Source organism: Peromyscus leucopus, chromosome 14 (assembly GCF_004664715.2).
Source record: "Peromyscus leucopus breed LL Stock chromosome 14, UCI_PerLeu_2.1, whole genome shotgun sequence".
In the NCBI taxonomy this organism is placed as follows: Eukaryota; Metazoa; Chordata; class Mammalia; order Rodentia; family Cricetidae; genus Peromyscus; species Peromyscus leucopus.
The window spans coordinates 68,443,368-68,457,042 of NC_051075.1; the positions used below are offsets into that span (position 1 = coordinate 68,443,368).

The following is a 13,675-nucleotide window of genomic DNA, read 5'->3' on the forward strand; positions in this document are numbered from 1 at the left end:
AGGCAAAGAACTTTCATTTCCCATAAGTTTCTTCATATCTAAGACAATGTTCAGTTTATGGACTGCTTTCCCTTGTTTTAAGGATTTTAAAGTGGCTTGTTGACAAACAATTTCTAGTTAGAGACTGTCGCTTTACTCAAATTCATCACTTCAGGATGAGAGTGAAATTCCTGTTGAACTATTCTAAAGCTCCTAACAAAAATCCAGGGAAAATAAGGTATTTTACACAAAGGTGCCCAAAACAGGGAATCTCCGAGTTCCGTATCCTTTCAATTTTTCATTGAAACTGATATTCAACAAACTCTGAGATGATTTTGCTCCTTCTTATTCTTTTAAAAGCTATATTTTAAGTTTACTATGAACGTATTTTCAAGCTGACAAAAGTCTTTCAGGGCAATTTCGACATCTTTAGCGGAAAAACTACCTTTCCCAGAATGCATTTCTCTTATTCAGTCCTTTGTTGCAAGCTACCTTATGGACTTCATTTCCCATAGTTCTTTTCGGGTTGAGAGTGAACTTCCTGTTCTCTTTTACTGGGCTTATTTTCAAAGTTTTTTTCTTTTACAACGCGAGATTTGAACCAAATGTTTTATGTTTTCAATTACGGGACACTGGGAGATTTCTGTTCTGAGCTGGCATCAAAACGTATCTCTCCTTCATTTGACACTGGGCCTAAATCAGAACCACACCTGCTCCTTAGTGCCCATTGAGGCTGGCATTTCTGATAGCAACTTTCCTCAAGGCTTGTGTTTGCCTTAGCCAGTCAGTGAAAAAAGCATTTACAACAGAGCTTTTCCAAAGCTCCTTAAGAGTCTTTTTTCTTCCTCTGATAGATCTTAATTATATTTTGCTTGTTCCTTCCCCTCCAGATGCAGAGCTTCAGATATCTTAGGCTGTGGCTCTGCTCCTCTGCTAGCTGCCTTTGGAGATAGGGGCCTTCCCCCTTCTCCCCCAAATCTGCCTCAAACTCTAGCAGCTTTCTGGGGAGGAATCTGTCCCTTCTCCATTTCTTCAGAGAGTCTTTCTCCCTGACAGTTCCCAGTTTGGTCTCAGTTTATCCCCTCTGTCGCAGAAACAGTTTTCGACATTAAAATGGCAGCTTTTCCTGCTACTGAAGGTAGGGGCTTTTTTGTCCGTTTCTGTTTTCAGGGTCTGTGAGGTTTGTGTTCATAAATCAAGCTTAGCAAAGGAGGATTTTGCCATCTCTAAGATTGCATCAGGCCTTCACCAGGCCCAATTCCCCAGTGGATTGTTTTGGTTTGTCTACTCTCTCAAGAGCTTATCTCCTGAGGCAATCAATCCCTCAGGGCTGCACTCCCTTATATCACCAGGAGTCAGTTAAAACTGTGAGACCAAAATGAGCCATCTTAGAAATAAGACCAAAATGCTTTCACCCTAAAATTAAGGCCTAAGATTTCTCCTTTTGGGAATAGGCCATTAGTTACTGAAACCAGTCAGTTCAGATTCCAGAAACCAGGAAGTGTAAAAGTGCAGAGTCACAAGGTAGTCATGAGGTAATGCCTGCCAGACTATGGAATGTCCTCTCCCTGGTTTCCAGGGTAACTGACCATAGAAATGCCCCCACATGAGGGCAGCCAATGAGAATGGTAGCGGGCAACCACTCCCTTAGAAGTAATTGCTAGAAGTTCCTAGAAGCGAGCCAATCAGAATTGTACCTGTACTAGCACCCCTAAATGATGTAACCTTGTGATTTTTTCCTTTAAAAGCTGAGCTTGCAGACAGGTGGGCACTTCCTCCAGCCTCCACTGCGCTGGATGTATTGGACGAAGTCCCTGCCTAGGCTTGTATTGCTTTTGGATATCCAGAATTAAACCTTGCTTTTGCATTCCGGCATGCTCGTCTTTGGTGGTCTCTCTGGGGGTCACGATCTGGGCACAACAAAAACAAAGCTTTTCTCAAAAAGATGCTTTCTGATAGAAAAGAACTTTACTCCTGGATAGTTCTTTCTGCCCTGGCTGGGCTCTTTCCCCAGGGCGGGGCTCCTGACTCGGCAGTCCAACTGCAGATGCAGTTTAGCTTTACTGCTTTCCCAGAAAGATCCTTTCTCTAATAGGAAAGCTTTTCTCAGATTTCTTTTTGCAGCTGTGAACACTGCATAGTCCCACCTAACAACCCAGGACTTACAGGAAAGATAACTGTGCCATTCCCACCGGCTTTAGCTTTGTTTGTTCATTATCAATCTTCCCCTAGGTCCTGCACCTTCCTGCCTCAGCTCTGTGCTCCAGGAAGTTATTTACAACTGCAGGAACTCTAGTAACCCTAAAATGCACTCCAACTGGGAGATGCTGGCTAGTTGCTTCTCAGTTGTTGGTTAGAAGATAGGATACAATGCTTAACAGAGTTTGCATTGCTTCAGGGGATCTTTGGGTTAGCATGATTAGGAGCACCTTTTCATTCTGAAATGCTCAAACAAAACCCTTGATGCCTCAGCTCAGCTGTAACTGGGAAGCTTGGCTTTTTTGCTTCTCTCAGGTAAACAATTCCTGCCCTATTGGACTCTTTATGGCTCTTCACTCACACTCTCCCAAGCGTTTCCCTCAGGGGACTTTGACCCACTGTCTTTTAGTAGCTTGAAGAGACAGAATTTAGAAGAGAGGTTTTTAGAACTCCATCCCTGCCTCCTGCATTGCAGGAAGGATTTTTCTGGCTTGAAAGACAGAACTTAGAGAGGTTTGGCTGTCTTAAGAGGTTTGTTGTTTTTCCCTTAGAGCTAATCTCAGGTGATTCCCATACTAATATCTTCAAGTGATTCTAATTTTTGTCCTTCTGAGAGAGAATGTTAAAGGCTTTAGTTTTCTAAGTTTAAAGAGCTTTTAGTTTGAGAAAGAAAAATTAAGGCTTTTTAGAGAGATTTTTTTCCCAAATTTTCCAAGAAAATCTTTTCGGTTTAAGAGAAAGATTTTTTTTCCCCAAGAGAGAGAAAGACCAACCTTTCCCAAAACTTCTGAACTTTAAAATTTTTGGCTTCTTACACCCTCATTTTTGCCTCAGGGAGAAAACACTTTCTCCTGCAGCTTGGATTTAGCATTTCAGCTGTCCCTAAGCCAAAAGCTTCCATAGGAAACTTTTTTCTGCCCAATAAGCTCAAAGTAGAGCTTTTTTACTACCCATAAAGCTCAAAGAAAGATTTTTTTTCCCAGTTTGCATTCATAGCCCCCAAAGTTAGAAAACTGAAGTTTTTCTGTCTAGTTGCCTTACTTATCTTAAATTTTCCTACACGATCTTACACTTAAGTTTTTCCTACACTATATTACTACACTATACCTTATATTTATTTCTCACAGATAAAAATTAAGAGATAGAAGATAGAAAATTTGATAGAGATTTTTGTGGTGCAGCATCGAACATCCTTCCAGTCCGTTTTGTTCTTTTCTCTGGAGGATAAAAACCCCTGCCCTTATTAATATTCATATTCCATTACAACACTGGACATGTCCCTTTTTTTGACTGGCAGGACCTGACAACACACTTTGATCAAAAACTCTGTAATAAAACTATTATTTTCCTTTGCCTTTAGTCCCTGTTCATTTATCTTTATCCCACGCCCCTGCCCGTTTTTAGTCCCCGTTCATGGTGCCATTTTGCGGGTCATTTACCCACCAACCCCACAGCTCCCCAGGGTTTTCTTAAGTACAAGCAGCAGGAAATATCATATAGATTTAGGATTTATATAAGATTTAAATCCTTATATATAAGGATTTAGGATGTGGAGATAAACAGATAGAAAATACAGGATAGCCTCTAGAGGGCCTGGAACCTATTCCAATAGGCCCTGACTGTCTCTGCCCCAGGGTATTTATAGAAATGCCAAGGGGTAGAGCAAAAGATGACCCCTCCCCCATGGCACAGCCAAGTGCAGACCATCTCAGACACCTGTACTCAGGCCTGGCCCATGATCCAATCATCCTCTCTATGCAGACCTGCTGGGTAAAACCATGGGGACCCTAAAAACTGGCTCCCACAATTACCACTTTTCAACTGTAGGGGAACTGACTTGCCTATGGAAATTTACATTCCCAAAGTTCCCCTTTTTGTCATATGAAGTCCCTAATCCCTCATCTGCCACTTGCACAGTCTCCACTCCTGAAGAGACTGAGGCTCTTCAATTGTTCTGATTAAAGAACAGTTCTGTTTCTGGGGGAAAAAAAACAAAAACAAAAACAAAAATAAAAAACTAGAGAGCAATTAAGGTTTGTCTGCTTTCAAGTAAGAGAGAGAAAAGTAGTGACCAATGTGAAGGTAACTGTTGACCTGTGATTAAAAACAGTTTATGTATACGATACAGAATTTAGACTCACAGCTTGGATCTATTGCAGTCTGTATTACATATGAAGCAGCACAGACAGGATTTTTAAGCATCTCTTGTGAGGTTCATAGTGAATAAAGACTTAGAACCACACCCTCACCTTTCTCCTTGACTCCCACCTCCTTGTGTTGCCCCTCCTATCTCTAACTTCCAGGAACTGATGCTGCTCTACTTGATTGCTCCAGAAGAAGCAGAGGGTTCATCCTTGATGCCCCACTTCCCTCACCCCTGGCTATCAGGAATCCCATCTGCTCTACTTACAAAGTATTTTCTTTGGGCTGCTACTGCTCACTTTCTGCACTGCATGCACCACAGCCTGAGGCTTACAGGCAGCTCTTGAGTGTGGTGATACAACAGTTGCTAGCCATGGCCTTTATTCCATTCCTGCCATCCTTCCCCAAGAGTAGGTCTCTGGCTGACAAGCCCCCAACCCTGGGACCTTTTCCAAAGCTTAAGTCAGAATGTATCACCTTCCTACTCAATGTACTCAGTTGATGCCTTTTTGTTATAGCTAGTAAAAAGCCCTCACATTTCCCACAATCCCTGCCAACCTTTCCAAACTCAGGGGACACCAACCACGCCATCATTTTCTGTGCTTCAGCAAGAAGGGGTCCTCTCAGCTCCTCAAACAGACCAATCCTATTTCTACATATTGCCCTATATATGTTCCTTGTTTGCTCCATCAGGCTGTGGTCATGGCCATCTGGGATTTGGCACTGTGTGGTCGTCATCAAAGTTTTTCCAAACAGTATGTGAATTCCATTCTACTTTATGTGCTGATATTTACCTCGGACAAGATCCAGTAGGGTCCCTTCAGTATCATAAATGTTTAATCCTTCATGCATGGTGACCTTTATTATCCATTCTTCTACAGCTGCAATGTCTAAAAACAAGAGATAAACAACTTTTTACATGTCATACTGATGAAATGGAAGAATGTTAACACTACCAACTACAATACCTTTTCCTTTTACAGTCATTTTTCACTACATCTATGTGTCACATTTCACATATTTTTCTGAAAACTTATTTTCTGGTGAAATAATGGAAAAGAATTATGAAATGATTTTACTGCCACAGCAATGTATCTTAATGCTAATAAATTTAGATCCTAATTTCTCTCCTAATCCTAATCTCTAATTATAGAGATTCAGTTGTGTATTAAAGCTATACTTTGACCAAGCATCTGTCAAATGGGAAGTCATTTATCACTGAATATTTGGTGTTAATACAGCCTTAATATTCAGCTGTGCCTTGCTATGAATTTCTTGTGGGTCCATATATTACTAGAATATTTGGCAAACAGTTCAGCTTCTCAAACCTGTTCAACCTCTAGGTAACAAACTCCCCTGCTGAGCCTAGGAGACAAGCAGGCTGTATATGCATAGCTTTGCTTCTTGTGCAAATGAATCTTAAGGTAACATATCCTCAAACAAATACCAGGAGCTGAAGAGATTGCTCAGTGGTTAAAAGCACTGGCTGCTCTTCTAGAGGATCCAGGTTCAGCTGGCAGCAACCACAGGGCCACCACAGCCACCTCTATCTCCAGTTCCAGGGCTTCAAACACTCAATTTTGGCCTCTGTGAACTCTGTACCCACATGGTGCACATGCGTATGTGTAGACAAAACACTCAGATAAAATAATAATAAGTAAATCTTTGAAAATACTAGAAAACATAAATCATTAGCACAGTAAAATGATCATTCACCATGGGATTCATCCCAGAGATTCCATGATAGTTCAATAACAAGAAAGCAAATAGATTTTAAGATGGGCAGTTCTCAGAAGATATGCAAATGACCAGCTGGTATATTAAACATTACTAATCACCATGGAAATGTGATTCAAACCATGACATGATATTATTTTATGCATGATAGAATATCCATAACCAAAAAGACAAAATGTAATAAGTATTGGTAAAGATGTTGGGAACTAGCAACCCTTTAACACTGTTATAGTCATGTAAATTAAGCAGCCATCAGGGTAAACAGTGTGGAGACTTCTCAAAATATTAAAAATAATCCAGCAATCCTGGGTATGTATCCAAAGACAGTGAGATCAATGTGTCAAGGAGATGCCTGTCTGCTGCCATCTTTTTTTTTTGTAGTACTGTTCACCATAATCAGAACAGTCACCCAAAATGTCCATTTTCATTGGCATGAATACTGAAAATGTAGTATATTGCTGGGTGTTTACCCACCAACCCCACAGCTCCCCCAGAGTTTTCTTGAGTGCAAACAGCAGGAAATATTAGACAGAAGGATTTAGAATGTGGAGATAAACAGATAGAAAATATAGGATAGCCTCTAGAGGGCCTGGAACCTATTCCAATAGGCCCTGACTATCTCTTCCCTAAGTATTTATAGAAATGCCAAGGGGGTGAAGTAAAAGACCTCCTCCCAGCACAGCCTAGTGCAGACCATCTCAGATACCTGCACTCAGGCCCATGGTCCAATCATCCTCTCTATGCAGACCTGCTGGGTAAAGCCACAAGGAACCTGAAAACGGCTCCCACGGTATACCCACACTCATACGAATACTCTGAAATCTTGTTATTTGAGACAACATGGATGAATCTAGAGAACAGTATATTAGATGAAATAACCTATGCATAGAATGACAAATACTAGCATTGTCTACTTTACATGTAAATATAAAGAAGTTGCTTTTATAGGACAGAACTGGATGGTGGTTCCCAGAGTCTTGGGTATTTAGGTTCTAGGGAGAGATGGGAGGATGTTTGTCATGGGCACATAATTATACTTAAATAGGAGGATGGAAAGGGCCAGAATATGAAGACAAACAGAGACAGAAATAAATGAGATATTGTTGTTGTTAGGTATTTGGGAAGGATGATAGGTAGTGAGGAGAAAAGACTTGGTGATAACTACAGATGGCCATAGAGTTTCTGCCCTTAGTGATGAAATGAACTAAAATTGAACTGAAGAATTATTGTACAATTATGCAGTAAAGCTGTTTTAAAAATACTGCTGGATGTGTTTGGCACATGCCTTTAATCCCAGCACTCTGGAGGCAGAGGCAGGAAGATCTTTGTGTCCTCAAAGTCAAATTCCAGGACAGTCAGAGCTACATAGTTAGATCCAGTTTCAAAATTAAATATTAAGGGCTAATGTTTCACTAAGTATAAAATCCCTGAAATATATTTTAGCCTCTGTGTGTTTACTTAGGATCACTTTGCTGTGGGACACAGGAAAACTTCTGGCTGCACATAGAGTGCCCAGCTACATGTATAACACAACCCCTACACCTAAGGCTCAGAGAACATTGTGGAACCACTGGTATGGTGGTGGAAAGATTGTGAGAGCTAGTGAGAACCAGAATGTTACTTGCAAGATTGCATCTTCTATATGACAGGAAAGATGCACTCATGAAATCTCAAATATATAATTGCCAAAACAAATCTGAATAATAAATAACAGCACCAGTCCACAGGACAACTTTTGAAGGAAGAATTATGTTCCATCCCTAGATGAATGGCTTATAGGCAATTATGATGGCTAAGGCAGGGAGATGTTGAAATTTTAAAAAAATGAAATAAAAAAATAAATATTTTTATTTTCTATAGGCAAAATTAATTCAGTATTTATTTTGCATATATCATAAGAGTCCCACCATTTTTCACATATGGGAGTATATCCCATGACTGAAAAGGTATTAATTTGGTCCACTAGCTCAATATTCCCAACTCCTGGAATTTGATATTCCTCTTCTTCTCCCTCTGGGTATTTACAGCAGTATGTGATGTTGTTCCTCCACACACCACTTATGAGTAGATTCCATAACAAAATAATACATCACATATTACATCCTGTAACATTTTCAGATTAATTCCACTTCAATAAAATATATCAAGGACCAATTTCCTCAATATTACAATTTCAAACTTCTAGAAAATGAGTTTGTTTTAAATAAAGCATGGTATAAAAATATATTGCTATATAATATAAACATATTATCCCACACAACTTGTAAGATTGCCAGATAAAATACCCAGTTAAATTTGAATTTCAGATAAACCACAAATAATTATTAGTATGTCCCATACAAGTATATGGGGGCATTTATATGATGTTGTATGGAACATTCCTCCAAATTATAATGTTCTCTCCAAACTGAAACATTTCCTCAAGAGGGCAAGCCTTGGCTCACCAGTTTCAGTAGGTAAACCAAAGGGTACAAATCCAGAACAGAATTGTGGAAGATTCTTGCATGCCTTCACCCAACTATGTAAGGGGGAGTAACAGCTGCAGAGGGTAGAGACTGACTAGACATCCCAGGAAAGAGAGATGTCCCAACTGTGGAGCTGCAGCAAGCTTGTAGAAATCTACAGGGCTGCAGGTTTGGGGAGTCACAACCCAAGTTAGGGTGAGCTTTCTGGAGCTGCAGCCACACTTGAGTTATCCCTGTTCCTCATGAGGAACCCCTCACAACTTGCTTAGGAAACCCCTGAAAAAACTCAGTGGTTCCTGCTGTGGATATCACTCTATGTAAATAAAACACTGATGGCCAGTGACCAGGCAGGAAGTATAGTCGGGACAAAGAGAGAGGAGAATTGGGGAAACAGGAAGAAGGAGGAGAGAGACTGCAGCCACCGCCAGGACAAGCAGCATGTAGAGACTCTGGTAAGCCACCAGCCACGTGGCAAGGTATAGATTTATAGAAATGGGTTAATTTAAGATAAAAGAACAGTTAACAAGAAGCCTGCCACGGCCATACAGTTTATAAGTGATATAAGCGTCTGAGTGATTATTTTATAAGTTGATTGTGGGACTGCGGGGCTTGGGGAACCTGGAGAGAAGCCCTCCAGCTACAAATGGCGCCCAACGGCTCGAGTTTCCACCTTAAACCTGAGAATATTTAATAACCAATTCTAAACAGAGCCAAAACCAGGTTCCTGCTTCTTGTCTCATACGGGCAGCTAGATGTGGCAAAACGCAAGTTTGGACACTGGCGGGTTCCTGGCGGGTGCGTTTGACCGGCAGTATGGCGGAAATGAGGCATCTGCCAGCGGCAAATTAAGCTCTGTGGTAGATTTAGTCTTTACTAGTATTTTTTTTTTTTAAAAAAAAAAAAGAGGTTTCTGGGCTACACGCTGCTTTGATAAAAGCTTAGACCCACTATTTCTGAGACTTGATGACTCCCAGAGCTGGCGGAAAACGTACCACTGCCATGTTGGGAAGCTGAAGTGGGCGGAGCCAGCAGCCACAGCGCCGTTTCAGGCTTACAATGGTACAGTTTAAAGCAATAGGCTCAAGGCTCAAGGTAATATAAAACATAAGCGACATAAAGATGGCTACCACACAGAGAATCTGGATTATGTTCTCTTTGATATTCATAACTAAAGAAAAACATTTGATTACAAAACCTGTTGAGTTATGCCAAAATGTATATTTTAAAGGTACCTTGACTTCAAAATTTGGATATAAGGATATGTTACTTTGGAAAAGAGGTTCTGCTTTTGTTTCCACAGAAAGCCAGAGGCTGTGGACTTGTTCCAGATTAAGATACATCAGGTTTCACCAGCCAAGACCCCCTGAAAGGACTCCGATGACACCATGGCCCAGATGATCCAACATCCAGATCGGTTTCAAGGCAACTGGTTCACACAATACAGCCTCACGGACTACCCCATAGGTCTAAAATTTTCTTTGCGTCCCCATAAGATACAGCGCCCCCCTCCAGCAGGAAGTAGTAAGAGATGCTACGCCCAAATTCCCAAATATACCAAGCTGGCTTTAGAGGTGGAATTGGCTCACTCCCCCTCTAAACCCAGACATATTGCTTTAAAAAAAAAAATGGTTAAGAGATTCTTGTGTCCCAAATCAAAGAGCCCTCTGGTGTGGGACAGAGAAAAACCATTATTTTTATTTAAAACAGGTTGATTATAAATGTGATCTCTTTCTAAAAAAGAAAAGGGGATATGATATATAGGAGGATATGGAGATGATAAGATAAAAGGGTAGATTAATGAACCTACTTTTAGAGAACAACTTGTTTAAAATGTTTTACATTGGTATAGATTTTAGTTTATGTTTAAAATGTTTTGCATTGGTATAAATTTTAGTTCATTGATACAAACTTGAAGTTAATTTTGTTATACTCTCTCTCTCTCTCTCTCTCTCTCTATATATATATATATATATATAATATATATGTATTTCTATTCTTGTTTGAGGTATTATGTTTATATAACTCATTTAAAATTGTAATGGATAATTAAAAAATAGATTAATAATTAGTCATCTATGATAATCATATCTGTAGCCATGTTAGTTAAGTCTTCTAGGTATACATAGATATATTTCAGATAGATAGGTAATCTTCAAACACTTCATAGACCTAGAGAATATGGCATTTAAATAACTTAGAATTCTGTTGACGTGAGACACAATTGCTCCTGGCTGCACCAATTTGATCCCGAGAGAATGTTGGGCTTCTAAGACATTTCCATTTGGAAGTTTGTCTTTTTGGCACAAAATGGCCTACTGGGCAAAGAACTGCCCTTGCCTTGATGGCTGACAGTACAAATGCAATGCTGTCCTTTCTGGACAAGCGGGACACAAGGAAAGCGACCACTGTACTCTGCCAAGACAGGGTAAGATGGTCTCTTAAAATTCCTGCTTCTAAAAATGGTCTGTCAGATACTCTAGGCCTGTAGCCAATTTGAATGCACCAACAATGCTGAAAAACATTAGGTGACTGTCCAGGCTGCCAGCTGTCTTGGTCTACTCTTACAAGATTCCCGAAAGTTGCTTGCATCCATCTACCATTTCTCAGGTACCATTATGTTCCTTCTCGGGTCTTTGATGTGGTTGAAGACTAGATAGTCGTAATTTCCTCAGTTATGATAAAAGATAAGTTAGCTATAAAACCTTAAACTCACAAATATAAGATAGATAGGACATCTTCTTTAATATTGTAACTATAATTCTTGCTTGGTAATTGTTTTGTTATATGTAATTTTACCATGTTAAAGTTAAAACCTTCCTTTTTAAAAAAAGAAGAAAGGGGAAGTGCTGTGGATATCACTCTATGTAAATAAAACACTGATGGCCAGTGACCAGGCAGGAAGTATAGGCGGGACAAAGAGAGAGGAGAATTGGGGAAACAGGAAGAAGGAGGAGAGAGACTGCAGCCACCGCCAGGACAAGCAGCATGTAGAGACTCTGGTAAGCCACCAGCCACGTGGCAAGGTATAGATTTATAGAAATGGGTTAATTTAAGATAAAAGAACAGTTAACAAGAAGCCTGCCACGGCCATACAGTTTATAAGTGATATAAGCGTCTGAGTGATTATTTTATAAGTTGATTGTGGGACTGCGGGGCTTGGGGAACCTGGAGAGAAGCCCTCCAGCTACAGGTTCCCCAAAATGGACACTGGTACAATAGTTACTTCGGTCTGCTGCTGGCTCCCTTTCTGGGGTAAGTATACATGTGTTTTGCATCTCCCCAGGAAACACCTGTCACATGACACATGAGATAAGATGTGATTTATTACATTAAGTCAATGCTTTTATTTGCTAAATTTGGCAAATACAGACCCATGAGTACAAAAATTACTTCAGATCCCTCTTACCTGTGTTTACTGTGATGCTTTCTCTAGGAATATCAGTGAACCAAAGAGCCCGATTGTTGAACTTGAAGAAAGAAGAAATCAGCATCCATTATTTTACAACATTAATAACAACACTTATTTTGGTATATCCTGCCCAATAATTTAAAAATAAAATTAGTCAAAAATATCCAAATATATATATACATATGGTCCACTTATATAGATAAAAGGTTTTCAATAGCAAATTTCACTGTTAGGGATGTTTCCCATGTTACAGTCAGATATGAGTAAAATCACACACACACACACACAACACACACACACACACACACACACACACACACTCAAGGATATTTTGCATCATTGTTTGTAGTTTTATGCCCACATGTTGGAACAGCCCAGCAAGCACAAAGCTAAAGCATTACTGACTAGATAAGTCACAGTCAAGTCATGGGGCTGGCAGAGCATTTGGAAATTTAAGAGGGAAATCCCAGGAACAGGAGAGCAATAAATATGGGGAGCTCTGAAATTTACATAGAAAACATGTCTAAATACTCCTGCTACACCAATGTAGAGAACACTCCCAGAACAACTCTAAAAAGAAAAAGCAGTGGAAGCTAAAAACTAGCAGGATAATCAAAACTACAGGTAAAATAGTTTGCAGTTTTTTTTCTTTTCTTTTTTTTTAACCAAGGAAATTATCTGTTTTTCAGACTAGCAGTAAAAATAAAATTTCTTAGAAGAACCAGAATCCAGAGTTGCCACAAGATATTACCTACAGTGTCCAATTGACTGCTTTTTTCCCAGTCTGAGTCCCTTTGGTTCCCTAAGTTTTAGGATAACTGTGCCAGTGACTACAAAATAGTCTCCTGAGATTGTGTTCAATATGTAAGTAAATTGGTTAATATTGCCATTTTAATAATGTAGAGTTTCCAAATGATAATCATGTGACATCTTTGCATTTATTTAGATCTTTGGTTTCTGTCAACAATGTCATGTGGTCTTCAAGAGTATTCCTTTTACATTTGTTCCATTAAATCTACTCCCAACATATAATTTTCTTTCGTTTTTTAATTTTGCTAAACATATTGTGAGTTCTAATATATTTATTAGTCACCTAAATTTCAAAAGATAATTTTTCCAAATATACCATTTTTCAGTGGCTTAATTTTCTTCCAGAATTTGGAACATTCTAAAGTCACATGGCATTATTGTTTCTAGATAAGAAGTTAGCTTTAAACTGCAGTCATTCTCTCTGTATGTGGACAGACTGGCTCTGGAAAAAACTATTCTATGGGAGGTACATATAGTACAGACCAAGACAATGAACTAACCATCAGCATCATTCCTAGGGTAATACAACTTCTTTTTAAAGAAATGGATGAAGAGAGAGACTCTGAGTTTACACTGAGAGTGTCTTGGAGATTTGAAATGAAGAAATTTTGGACCTTTTTGCTCACCTCCTGAGAAAGCTTCTCAAATACATATCTGAGAAGATCCCAAGGCAGGATTAAAGATTGTGGGACTCGTGGAGAAGATGGTTCCAGCTGCCTTTGACATGGTTTTCTTAGGGCCCACAGATCACCCCACAAAAGACCACCATTCACATATGCAAAAGCAAGAGCATTTATTTTTTGAGAGAAGAATTCCTGCATGCAGGGGTCAGCCATACCACAAAATGGTGATGACCCCCCGACCCCCCCAGATGCTCCAAGGCTCCTTTTATAGACAACTATGAGGGGATTAGGTCATCCTAAACATGATTGTC

The 13,675-nt window shown here is 39.6% G+C and overlaps 1 protein-coding gene across 1 annotated transcript in view; it reads right to left on the minus strand.

The window, feature by feature from the left end:
- The window catches only part of Catsperb (cation channel sperm associated auxiliary subunit beta), a 160,687-nt gene that overhangs the window by 112,976 nt on the left and 34,036 nt on the right, over nucleotides 1–13,675 (minus strand). The window contains exons 5-6 of the mRNA XM_028888308.2: nucleotides 11,929–11,989; nucleotides 5,115–5,210 (exon numbers count right to left, since the gene is read on the minus strand). Of these exons, the coding sequence (XP_028744141.1) occupies nucleotides 5,115–5,210; nucleotides 11,929–11,989 (157 nt within the window). The remainder of the gene's footprint in view (nucleotides 1–5,114; nucleotides 5,211–11,928; nucleotides 11,990–13,675) is intronic.